The 14165-nt window shown below is 37.4% G+C and overlaps 1 protein-coding gene across 1 annotated transcript in view; it reads left to right on the top strand.

Moving 5' to 3' along the window:
- LOC122805296 (centromere protein F-like) overlaps positions 1-14165 on the top strand; it is a 566537-nt gene that overhangs the window by 431364 nt on the left and 121008 nt on the right. Inside the window, exon 6 of the mRNA XM_044075384.1 lies at positions 13427-13712. Coding sequence (XP_043931319.1) covers positions 13427-13712 — 286 coding nt within the window. The remainder of the gene's footprint in view (positions 1-13426; positions 13713-14165) is intronic.

The raw sequence follows: 14165 nt of genomic DNA on the forward strand, positions 1-14165 counted from the left end.
GATGAATTTACAACATTTATATACATTTTATAAAAACTCAATTAGTTAATCAAACAATTAACTTAATGGATTTTTAAAGTGCCAGTGCTCAATATGCAGTAAATATCTAGAACAGTTAAAAGCAAAAGCAGAAAAAAACACAGCATTATATAAAAAGAAAACTGAGTGATTAAATGGATTGACATAGAACTATATATATATATATATTTTTTTTATATAAAACATGTTAAAAACACATTGAGTACTCATTTAAAAACAACATTTAATAGCTTAATGTTTAAAAGCCTTAGCTGCTAGAAAAGGTTTTAGTGTAATTTTGTCATTTAAGCCATGTATGTGTGCCTGGAGTCTGAGAATCCACCTGTTCTCTACCTCCTCTGTGCGATTCTTAACATTCCCTAATCTGCTGTCAACCTTAACCAATTCTAAAACCTTAAACTTAAAATGATGGGTTGACCCTTCGTCCATAACATGTTTTGCTAGGGCGTTAGTGGCATCTTCCTTGTTAATAGCGTATATATGCTCTCTTATACGCTCCATAAAGTGCGGTTTGTTTTACCTACATAGTATTTTAAGCATAACTGACATTGAGCTAAATATATTAGATTCTTAGACCTACAGTCAGTATAGCTTTTAAAAGTGTAGGTTCTGCCAGTGTAGGGATGAATGAATGCATTTTCTGTAGTTCTAAACCTGCATTGATTACACGTCCGACAGGGAAAAGTACCTTCCCTCTGTGACTTAGGATCTTCTACGTTTGTCCTTTCATAGCATAGAAGTCTTTTGAGGGACTTTAAATTCTTGTATGCTATATTTGGTGTTCCTTTAACTAATGTCTTGATTTTCTCATCCATAGTTAAAATCTTCCAATTATTCTCTATTATCTTTTTTATTTGACTATTCCTATTGGTATAGGGTATGATAAGTCTATTTATGGAGGTAGGTGTGTCTTTCTTATTCTTTTTAATAATGCTTGATTTGTTATGATAGAATGGACGACCTCTGTCTTTTCTCAATTCACCTGCCATAGTTATGGTGTTGTGCACTGCTAGTTTATGTCCTCTGTGTACAAAATTCTTTTCTAAGACATCTTTCTGTTCTTCAAATGCTATCTCATCAGTGGTCAGTTTAGAGACTCTTAGGGTCTGATTCATTACCACATTTTTGTGAACATGTCGTGGGTGCATGCTGGTGCGGTGGAGTAGATTATTCCTCCAGCATGGCTTCCTATACATTCCCGTATTTACACCATTGGGTCCCTTGGTTAACAAAACATCAAGGAATTATATCATCTCATGTGAATGGGTACTCTGGAATTCTAGAAAATTAGTGGTCCCATTTATATATTGTGTAAACTCATTTAACTGAACCACTGTTCCTCTCCATAACAAAAAGACGTCATCTACAAAACGACAATAATGTATTATGTATTCACTGAAGACTGTATTATTAATCACATATGCTTCTTCCCAATATGCCAACACTAGGTTGGCATATGAGTTTGCACATGGGGTTCCCATTGCTACCCCCTTTCGTTGTAGATAATAATTGTTGTCATACAGCATAACATTATTTTCTAAAACTATTTCAAGTAATGACGTCCATCTGATAATTTTATCATTATCTATGCCATGGTTCAAAAGAAATAGTCTCAAAAATTCAATCCCAGTGTTATTTGGGATCGATGTGAATAGAGATTTCACATCTAAAGTAACAAAGACATCACCAGTTTCAATATGGTGCTGCTCATTGCATCTTGCTAAATTTTCTATAAATTGTTGTGTATCCCTTAGAATGTGTTCAGTACTGTTAACTATGGGTTTAAACTGTTTATCTAGAAAAATTGATAAGGACTCAGTCAACCACCCTTTGCTGGAGACAATAGGTCTTAAAGGTGGATTATTCAATTCTTTATGTATTTTTGGGAGGCCCCTGAACATGGGTACTAATGGATTCTCAATGAGAAAATATCTATACAAATTCATATCAATAACATTGGTAAGAAGCAGGTCATATAGCTGCGCATGTACACTTTTAATCAATTTATTTAGTAAACTTGCACTTAATAGTGTATAGGTATCTGCTTCTGCAAGCATAGAAGATACTTTGTTGTCATACATTTCTCTGTCCATAACAACTATGGCTCCCCCCTTGTCAGCTTGCCTTATCACTATCTCTTTATTACGTTGCAAGCTTAAAATAGCTGCTTTCTCTTTAGTAGTTATATTAAAAAAATCAGGTTTCCCTGTGTTATTACTATAGAGCTCAATTAAATCATGTTCGCAAGCGCGTTCAAAAACCTCAAGTAAAGGATGCTGTACAGGAATGAACGTAGATGGTTTCCTGAGAGTACTTATATTATCAACATAGTTTATATTCACTTTATCGTCACCGTACATCATTTTTAAAGCTATGTTTCTAGTAAACATTTTAATGTCCACTATGAACTCAGTGACGTCAGTAAAGCCCGAAGGAATGAAACTGAGTCCTTTATTGAGAATAAATAATTCACTGTCATTAAGTTTATATCTGGAGATATTGACGACTAGGTCTTGTGTACTGACCTTAGTGCTTTTCTCTGATTCTCGTATATCTCCTCTGTCCCCTTTCTTTTTCTGTTGGTATTGTTGAAAGTCCAGGTTTTCGTTTCCACAGGCTTGAACGGAAGTGGAAAGGAAGGAAAGTCTGTGTGGGGTAAAAAAACATCATTCTCTTCTTCCCTTACGATAACATCAACTGCGGAACTAACAGCTGGTGATTTCCTCCTGGCTTCCAAATTGGGACTTGGGTTATTGCATCCCTTGGTGGTCGTTGTAGGTGCAGGAATATCACCCACATCGTTCAAATGAACCATAGCTTCGATAGTGACCTGTCGTTTGGTGTTGACTCCAGATGTCGTCATCAGGGGGGCGCCAATATTCAAATTAGTCTCATCCGGAATGGGCGATGCGCTTCCGAAGGGGTCTTGTGGAGTAGTCGTCATCTGTTGGAGCATATGGCAATGTGAATCACCTCCATTTGCGTTCCGTTTTACAGGAACACTGTTTTTGCTGTTAGAAACATTGTGTGCAAACTTATTGACTTTATCTCTCGGCCACGAGAACACTTGGCCCTTTTGAAAGTCCACATAATCTCTCTCTAGTTTTCTCTTCTTGTCTTGGATTAATTTCTGATCAATGGAGCAGAGCATGATGTTCAAATCATCATACAGCATGCCCAATTCCCGTTGATCTAATAAGTCCAATAGCTCTCTCTCTAAAGTAGAGATTTCTTTAAATAAAGTTCCCAATACCATATCATATTGTTCAATTAATATGTCTATATACCCAAAGCTCGTTTCTAAATTTAATTTCTGCCATTTGGATAACAGACTCGAGTTCGAGTTCCCAAAGGTGGGCATCTTTAGGACTCTTAGCCCTCTTGGTACTAGTCGGAACCTCTTACAGGCTTCCATATGTGACTTCTGCCACTGAACACTCTTTAATTTCTGCAATTTATTCTCCAAGCGTCGAGTAATAAAGATTATATCCATATCCTGTTTACGATTGGTGTTCGCAGTGTCAGGGGTGTTTAAATCAGTAGCCGTTAGCTTCAAAAGCGGATTCACATTCATTTCAAGTAAGCTATGCAGACTAAACTTCTTATTAACTGATGGTAGGTTTGAATTTAAATTCTTACTTGCTTCAGCGGCCATGTCCCAGCGGAAGGTCAAAAATAGAACAAATATGAAAGGAAACAGTCACCTATGCTGGGTAAAGTGCCTTGATAGAGCAAAAGCAGCAAAAACGGCAAATGGCGAAATAGCAGGATAAGCTCAAAGGCACACCAGTAGCACAAACTCCAAAAATCCTTAGCGAAAAAAACCTTTATTGTAGCAGAACTGCACCAAAGAGTAAGCGCTTTCAATAAAGTGAATATAAACTATGTTGATAGTATAAGTACTCTCAGGAAACCATCTACGTTCATTCCTGTACAGCATCCTCTACTTGAGGTTTTGAACGCGCTTGCGAACATGATTTAATTGAGCTCTATAGTAATAACACAGGGAAACCTGATTTTTTAAATATAACTACTAAAGAGAAAGCAGCTATTTTAAGCTTGCAACGTAATAAAGAGATAGTGATAAGGCAAGCTGACAAGGGGGGAGCCATAGTTGTTATGGACAGAGAAATGTATGACAACAAAGTATCTTCTATGCTTGCAGAAGCAGATACCTATACACTATTAAGTGCAAGTTTACTAAATAAATTGATTAAAAGTGTACATGCACAGCTATATGACCTGCTTCTTTCCAATGTTATTGATATGAATTTGTATAGATATTTTCTCATTGAGAATCCATTAGTACCCATGTTCAGGGGCCTCCCAAAAATACATAAAGAATTGAATAATCCACCTTTAAGACCTATTGTCTCCAGCAAAGGGTGGTTGACTGAGTCCTTATCAATTTTTCTAGATAAACAGTTTAAACCCATAGTTAACAGTACTGAACACATTCTAAGGGATACACAACAATTTATAGAAAATTTAGCAAGATGCAATGAGCAGCACCATATTGAAACTGGTGATGTCTTTGTTACTTTAGATGTGAAATCTCTATTCACATCGATCCCAAATAACACTGGGATTGAATTTTGAGACTATTTCTTTTGAACCATGGCATAGATAATGATAAAATTATCAGATGGACGTCATTACTTGAAATAGTTTTAGAAAATAATGTTATGCTGTATGACAACAATTATTATCTACAACGAAAGGGGGTAGCAATGGGAACCCCATGTGCAAACTCATATGCCAATCTAGTGTTGGCATATTGGGAAGAAGCATATGTGATTAATAATACAGTCTTCAGTGAATACATAATACATTATTGTCGTTTTGTAGATGACGTCTTTTTGTTATGGAGAGGAACAGTGGATCAGTTAAATGAGTTTACACAATATATAAATGGGATCACTAATTTTCTAGAATTCCAGAGTACCCATTCACATGAGATGATATAATTCCTTGATGTTTTGTTAACCAAGGGACCCAATGGTGTAAATACGGGAATGTATAGGAAGCCATGCTGGAGGAATAATCTACTCCACCGCACCAGCATGCACCCACGACATGTTCACAAAAATGTGGTAATGAATCAGACCCTAAGAGTCTCTAAACTGACCACTGATGAGATAGCATTTGAAGAACAGAAAGATGTCTTAGAAAAGAATTTTGTACACAGAGGACATAACAAACTAGCAGTGCACAACACCATAACTATGGCAGGTGAATTGAGAAAAGACAGAGGTCGTCCATTCTATCATAACAAATCAAGCATTATTAAAAAGAATAAGAAAGACACACCTACCTCCATAAATAGACTTATCATACCCTATACCAATAGGAATAGTCAAATAAAAAAGATAATAGAGAATAATTGGAAGATTTTAACTATGGATGAGAAAATCAAGACATTAGTTAAAGGAACACCAAATATAGCATACAAGAATTTAAAGTCCCTCAAAAGACTTCTATGCTATGAAAGGACAAACGTAGAAGATCCTAAGTCACAGAGGGAAGGTACTTTTCCCTGTCGGACGTGTAATCAATGCAGGTTTAGAACTACAGAAAATGCATTCATTCATTCCTACACTGGCAGAACCTACACTTTTAAAAGCTATACTGACTGTAGGTCTAAGAATCTAATATATTTAGCTCAATGTCAGTTATGCTTAAAATACTATGTAGGTAAAACAAACCGCACTTTGCGTGAGCGTATAAGAGAGCATATATACGCTATTAACAAGGAAGATGCCACTAACGCCCTAGCAAAACATGTTATGGATGAAGGGTCAACCCATCATTTTAAGTTTAAGGTTTTAGAATTGGTTAAGGTTGACAGCAGATTAGGGAATGTTAAGAATCGCACAGAGGAGGTAGAGAACAGGTGGATTCTCAGACTCCAGGCACACATACATGGCTTAAATGACAAAATTACACTAAAACCTTTTCTAGCAGCTAAGGCTTTTAAACATTAAGCTATTAAATGTTGTTTTTAAATGAGTACTCAATGTGTTTTTAACATGTTTTATATAAAAAAAATATATATATATATAGTTCTATGTCAATCAATTTAATCACTCAGTTTTCTTTTTATATAATGCTGTGTTTTTTTCTGCTTTTGCTTTTAACTGTTCTAGATAATTACTGCATATTGAGCACTGGCACTTTAAAAATCCATTAAGTTAATTGTTTGATTAACTAATTGAGTTTTTATAAAATGTATATAAATGTTGGAAATTCATCCATTTAACATTGAAGTCTGAAGAAGTGTTATCTGAACGTGAAAGCGCTTACTCTTTGGTGCAGTTCTGCTACAATAAAGGTTTTTTCGCTAAGGATTTTTGGAGTTTGTGCTACTGGTGTGCCTTTGAGCTTATCCTGCTATTTTCATTAACAGTCCCAATGACTTTCCCTTGCCTGCACCAAGCACTTGTCTCCTGGCAGCACCCTTAGGGGGAAAATTAGCACTTTTTTCTCAAATTTGGCACATTATAACCCAGGACAAGTGGGTTCTAAATACCGTGTCACAAGGCTACAAGTTCCATTTCCATACTCTGCCAAAGGCAAATGGCTGGCCAGATCTGCCAAAAAATCAATGGGCAGAGGCACAAAAACAAGTCTCATCCCTCATGGACATGGGGGCCATTCAGCAAGTACCAGAGCAAGAGCAGGGACAAGGATTTTACTCTACTGTTCTTGGTACCCAGAAAGGACAAGGCCTGGAGGCCATTACTGAACACATTCCTGGATATACCAAAATTCCAGATGTTGACTTTGCAGCAGCTTCTGCCCATGCTGGGCAAGAACGCTTGGCTTGTGACTTTAGACCTAAAAGAGGCATACCTGCATGTCCCAATCAGGCCAATATGCAGAAGATACCTCCGATTCAAAGCTGGATCAATGCATTACCAGTTCTCTGCATTGCCCTTTGGCTTATCTACTGCGCCCAGGGTCTTTACAAAGTGCCTGACACCAGTAATTGCATTCTGCAGACAAAGAAGAAATATATCCTTATTTGGATGACTGCCTAATTCAAGCAGAGAACAAGGACATTCTTCTACAGCATCTGGTGTTTGTGAAAAGACTTTTAACATGCCTAGGGTACACAGTCAACGAAAAGAAATCAAAACTAGTACCCTCTCAAGAGATAATATTCCTGGGTGCAAGCTTAAATACAACTGCCCAGATGGCTTATCTCACGCCAGACAAAGGCAACTGACTACCTAATTCAAAATGTTGGCAGCAAAGGCCCAGTTATCTGCAAGAAAAATTCTGCAGGCTTTGGGCTTCATGGCATCCTGCATCCTACTAATTCCATATGCAAGACTGCATTTGAGGAAACGTCAATGGTACCTAAAAAGTGTTTGGATTCAACATTGCCACAGCCTGGAAACTATGATTACTCTCATTCCCTGCCTGCAACAGGAGTTTCGATGGTGGGCAAAGGCTTGTCATCAAAACAAGGGACAGCCATTCACATACCCCCAGCCAGGCAGACACTAACAATGGATGCTTCAGATTATGCCTGGGGGGCACACATGGCAGGAAGCTGCATTCAGGGCACATGGACCTCAAACCAAATGCATCTACACATCAGTCAAAAAGAGATGCTAACTGTTCAAAATGCCCTGACAGCCTTCAAGGATCTACTTCTTCCAGGACAACTACTGATAGACTGACAACACCACGGTCATGTGGTATATAAACAAGCAGGGGAGCACACATTCTTACCCCCTTTGCAAACTAGCCATGACTTTATGGGACACAGCATTGACTTACCAAGTACATCTGCAGGCACAATTCCTGCCAGGAAGGAAAAATACTCTGGCAGACGAACTAAGCAGAAACCTCATGGATCCCCATGAGTGGCAACTGGATCCACAAGTCTTCAGCATGATAACAAGGAAATGGGGATGCCCGGACATAGATCTATTTGCCTCCCCTCACAACTACCAACTAAAAAGATTCTGCACAAGGATTTATCACAGACAGGCATGGAAAGTGGACGCCCTATCTTTCAACTGGAAAAACCTATCAGTATGTGCCTTTCCCCCTCTGCCTCTCCTTCCCAAGGTACTCCTAAAGGTCAGACAGGAGAAGCCAAAGATGATACTGATTTCCCCAGACAGGCCCCGCCAGTACTGGTATCCAATACTAAGGAACTTGTCTCAATGCCCAGCTTGGACCTTACCTCAAATACCTCATCTACTGTCCCAGCAAAACAATCGGATTCTGCACAGCCAACTCAGGACTTTAAACCTGGCAGCATGGCAGATAATGTAGTCATACAAAACACACCTCTCAGTAAAGCTGTGATGAATGTCATTTTGGAAGCCAGAAGGCCTAGTACTAGAAAATCTTATGCGGGAAAATGGAAGAGATTCTGTGCTTGGAACCAGGCACAAGGAACTGATACAGCTGTGCCAAATATTCCTCAGATTTTGCAATACTTAACTGAGATGCTGGACAAAGGCCCATCTTTTTCATCTATTAAAATTCATGCCTCTGCCATTTCAGCTCATTACAATGCAGAGCCACCAATCTTTTCTCATCCCTTATTAAAGCAGTACCTCAGAGGGACCAAAAATTTAAGGCCTCCAAGGAGATCACCAATGCCTGCATGGGACCTCAACTATGTCTTGAAAAAAATCATCTTGCCTCCTTTTGAGTCGGCTGCTACTGCTGATATAAAGTTTTTATTTTGGAAAACAGCTCTGCTCCTAGCAATAACTTCTGCAAGACGAGTTTCAGAGCTACAGGCACTCATGGCTGTAGAACCTTTTATCATTTTTTTATCCAGACAGGGTCTCTCTGCGGACAAACCCAACATTTATGCCTAAGGTGGTGTCCAGTGTGGCTCTTAACCAAACTATTCACCTGCTAACTTTTTATCCAAACCCACAGAACAAGGGTGAGAGAGTTCTGCATTCTTTGGACGTACACAGACAACTTAGATTCTACTTGGACAGAACCAAAGTTTTCAGAAAGACAGAGCAACTACTAGTGACATATGCTGCAGCATCACAAGGAAAGGCCATCTCAAAGCAGACTATTTCAAAGTGGATACGCCACTGCATTTGTTTCTGCTATGTACACCATGGCAAGCCAGTACCTAAGGGCATTAGGCCACATTCAACCAGAGCTGCAGCCACTTCAGCAGCCTTTCTCAGGGGGAGTACCTACCAAGGACATTTTAGAGGCTGCTACTTGGAGTTCAGTGCACACCTTTACAAAGCACTATCATCTGCCACTCTACTCTAAATCCAGGGCAGGCTTTGTCACTGCAGTTCTGCAGGGCCTCATAGCCGCTCCTAATGCTGTTTAGCTCCAGCCTCCCAACCATAGCTTTGGGACTCTACCCAAATGTAATGACTGCAACAGTGAAACATGAAGAACATAGTACAGTTGTGTACAATTACCATAAATGTAGATGTTTGAGTTTATTCACTGTTGCAGTCCAGGTTACCCACCCACCATCCCCCTTTTCTTCTGTAGCTGGGGACTTTGTCTTACAGGTTGAAGGGCAAATGAAGACAACAACATCAGATAAGGAAGTTATATACTCACCATAACGTTCCATCTGTGTTGACTCTTATTTGCACTTCAACTTCCCCTCCCTCCATCCCCCTGCCTTTTGAATGACCTAACAGAAAAATTTGGGCAGATACTTTTACCTTTGAGCTGCTGAGGAATCCCCACATGACTTATTCTTTTACCTCTAGGTAATTTCTTCCTGTTTATTTGTATCATGATTGTGATATACTGTGCTGCAGCAGACTCGATCTGAGGGATTTGGAGGAAAGGAGCATCATGGGTATAGGAGAGGAGCTCAGATGTTGGAAACTACAGCTTTTATATGTGGCTGAGTCAGATCTGGTGCTTGGATCTGAAAGCTATAGGTTGAAGAGCAAATGAGAGGCAACAACACAGATGGAAAGTTATGGTGAGTACATAACTTCATTTTCAAGATCAAAGATTTTCAAATAAATTATTACTGAGCTTATGATGCAGATTTGCTAGAATACCTACATTGTGAAAGTTTTCAAACATTTCACACTTCTGAGTACTGTGTTTTTGCTGTAACATTTAAAACAGTAGAAATGTCACTTTAAGGATAATACAATACTGTTTTTAATTCTTCTATTCTGCTGGTGCAGTGTGGGTGTTTGTGTTTTTTTTTTTTGCTTTTCTGGACAAGTTATATATCAGTGATTTTTTTTTTGTTTAACTTATGGCATAATTTTTGCATATTTCATATTTTATAGGACTTTAGGGTGTATTGAAATTGATGTTTTCCAGACAAATTTTCTGAGCAACACATTTGAACATTCTGTTATAAATATATTTGTTATGCTTTTAAATGCAAAAGTAATGGAGCAACAGTTTTGTACTAATTTTGCTTATACTCTTCAAACCCTTGAAGACGTGATTTCTGGATAAAAATCAATATTAGTTTAGTTTTTCACTGCAAAGTATTTTTATACTTTTGATGCATCCTCAAACAGTAATATTTTCATATTTGTTATAAGCCAAATCCAGTGGCAGTTTGCAGGGTTTCCAGTGTTGAGGTCTACCTTTGGTTTCTCACCAAGATATTGGGGGAGATCTGCAAACTGGTTTTAGCGGGTCTATTTAAATACAGAGAAAATGAAACTGCTGCATCTTTAACACTGTTTTCTAGATCACAAGTTTTTTTTTTTCTGCCCAGACATTTCACATGCTTAAAGCATCACTTTCAGGGACAAATTAGCATTGATTTTATTCTGATATGGTAATGGTACAGTATGTGTAATTTGCCTCTAAGAAACAAATAGTATGTACATGTTTGTTGTGAACAATTTGTAATTAATTTATTCAGGCTGACTTTGTTGAATTGAAACCCTGTGATAGGTCTGTCAGTGTAATAAAGTAATAATTATAAAGCATTAGTAATGCATTAATTTATTTAATAAAGTACTACAAAAGAATACTTTCAACTCGCTTCTTTCTTGAATAATCACGTTTTGATCGAATGTACCAAGGGACTCATTATGAAATTTGCAAACATATTAGTTCCTTTATAAATTTCAACTGTCCTCCTGACTGGGTATATCTGTTCAGATTTTCTTTCTTTATCGAAGTAGCACAGTGATCAAAACTGACCAGTTTCAGGCCCAGAATCATGCACATCACAAAAATAGCCTACATATAAAAGATGTGATTATTTTTGGTTGTTCATATAAGTATTTTAGCTTATTCACACACAAGGTCTCCTCACCCTTTGAACAAGATTTTTCTGACATGGTACACCTGCATTAACTTTACAGACAAGAATATAAAAGGTTGCAGTACTTTTAAGAAATATGTTTGTGCTTTTTGATAAGGACTTGGAATTAATCTCATCTAATAGTGCATACTTTAACTGTGAAATATTTCAGCTTACACACCCACACACACTGCTAACTGCTTCTTGACCCAATGCACTTTCAATCATTTGACTGTAATAAAAGTGAAGTACATTCTTTCTAGAGTTTATGCAAAGTAGTTCCGTTTATTGTACGTCTACCTGCAACCCCCCACACACTGTTCCTGACATTCCCAAACAATGGATTAACAGGAGGCAGAAATTTATTTTAACTTCTGATAATTTAAAATAATTCCTTAGTGTACTTTTTTTCATTCACTAACTTATCCCCTTCACCCCCAAAAATGCATTTTCTGGCAGGCTATGCTACTTAGAAATTATAGAAATTGTTTACAAATAAAAAATGTGATTTCTTTTTCTTTGAATAATTCCTACTCATTGATGCATGGACTGTCTCTCTAGAAAAAAAAAAACACACCTTCAGATGTGTTAAACCTGTACTGATTTTGAGCAGGTCTTAGATGTTGCATGCAAATAAGATATTTATTCTTATTTGTTTACTGGAAAATGTCAACTGTAGCAACCTGTCTGACCCCCCCCCCCCCAACTGTTTTTTTTTTTTGGACTGGATTCATATCTGATTGACTAATCATATGGAAGAAACTTTGCCCAAAGTAAAGTGTTTTAACTTGTTGTACACACACGCAAATGCACTTCATAGTCTATATCCTTTAACTGAGAACTGGGAGTTTGTTAATGAAGTGCTTTTGCAAGACGGACTTTTTCACTTCTCTTGCTCTCACATAATGCTTTATATGTCCATCCAGTCATTGTAATTATTATTACAAAATAAGATCTTCCACATGGGCAGTCTTTGGGCTTGGGAAAATTATAATGGGCAATTTTTGAATAAAATGAGCTACTTCTGGCATCTTGCTGTAGCTCATTTTATTCAAATATTGCCTCCTGTAATTCTGAAATGGTACAGCTGTGACCTTTGTGGCCTGATGTCCCAGGTACTGCATATCCTGTATTAGAACCTTTTGCTGTTACAAGTTGAGCTAAGTAATTGTTCATGTGTTAAAAAATGTTGATGCTGAAGTAGATGCAAAACATTGTGTACTTTTCAGCTTCAGGATCCCAGTTAAGTGCTGGTTCTGAGAAGATTTTTTAAAACTAAAGAACTTGGAGCCCATACAACACTTTTGAAGTACTTTAATGTACATTGTTGTGTGGTCAGCACTGGTATTACTTCTTCTTTGTAGAACCTTACAGTGTTAATTTCTTCCTGGAATATGCCTGCACTGTATTACCTTCATCGTTTTACTGGGTAGTAAGACTAAAATAATCTAAATGATGTTTGCCGTAGTCTTAATTGGAAAGGATGATACATTATATGGACAGAGTAAATTGACTTAATTTAATTTTTGTAAGACCCAGGAGACTAAAAAGTGACCCTATAGTAACACACACTGCTTATAAATCAGATTATTTGAATATATGGACATATGTGGGCTACAGATGTATTTATTATTTGTGAAGGGGCCCAGCATAACTTTGAGGTTATTTCTATTAAATTTGAACTGATTTTAACAAAGAAGTTTCCAGTGTGAAATAGTATTCCAGATTCCATTAAAGAACCACTCTACCTAAATAAATCTAAATTTAAATTAGGACTATTAAGACCATAAATAGCCTTATTGGTAAGGATGTATGACTTGACAGTATGTGATTGAATACAGTAATGCCAAGCAACAGAATTCATGCTTTAGTCTGATGTTCTAGAATATCTGTGACACTATTTGTGCTAAGGTTGTGGTGTGACAGCGAGTGGCAAATTGTATCTAGATTGGTATAAGCCCACAGAAGTTAATTACTAAAAGAGAAGTTATAGTGAGCATCTTTTTGTTAAACTGGTGCAAAAATGAGCAGTATTCTTATGCTAGTTGTGTAAGCAATACAATAGTATTTCACAGAAGATTTTTATATAGCAAAATTTATATAAAATATATTGTTTATCTTTTCTAATTATAGCAGACACTGCCATTCACTAGCAGTCCCAAAGAGAATCTGAAGCAGAAGGAACCACTATTTTTTGCATGGTCAGCTGTAACACCTAAAGATTATAGTGCCCATCCAAGTGAGACATCATTCACAAGAGGTAGCCCTTCTGTTTTATCACCGTGGGAGAAAGAAGAAACACCAGCTCACAGGAGCATGAAGTCTGCATCATTAAAAGGTCCTAGCAGTCCTAGCGTAGTCAGTCAGAAAAATGGAAATGCACAATCCACGGAAGAACTGTTAAGAAATGAAAATGAAGGTAATTTACAGTGTTTTGAGTTGTGGGCTGTTTCCCCAGAATTTAATCCTATGGTTCCTTGCTTCACTTATGAGATAATTTTTCATAGTAACTGTTTGTTGAATGTGTTTGTCAGTATATAATGACAAGCGAAAAGGTGTGTTGCTTCATGTAATCCATATTTTAACATTTCCTTTAACTCCATTGTCTGCAGTTTGAGCTCTGAAATAAATGAGGTTGTAGAGGTGCATTTCACAGTAATTGCACATTTATATCGGCAGACAGACTGAGGCAGTAAGTGACTGCGTTTTGGTTAGTATTTGAATGTTGGAGGGCATCCTTGAGGCAAAATGTACAAAGAACAAAATTTGGTTTAGTTGCTTGAGTGATCTTATTCAGTCTTTAGCTCAAGTCTAATAACTAAAGATTGAGCTGCCTTATATACTAAGCAGCTACATTACAGCTTTCAGTTAT

This window comes from Protopterus annectens, chromosome 6.part1, assembly GCF_019279795.1.
Source record: "Protopterus annectens isolate FY-2018-M chromosome 6.part1, PAN1.0, whole genome shotgun sequence".
Taxonomy (NCBI): domain Eukaryota; kingdom Metazoa; phylum Chordata; order Ceratodontiformes; family Protopteridae; genus Protopterus; species Protopterus annectens.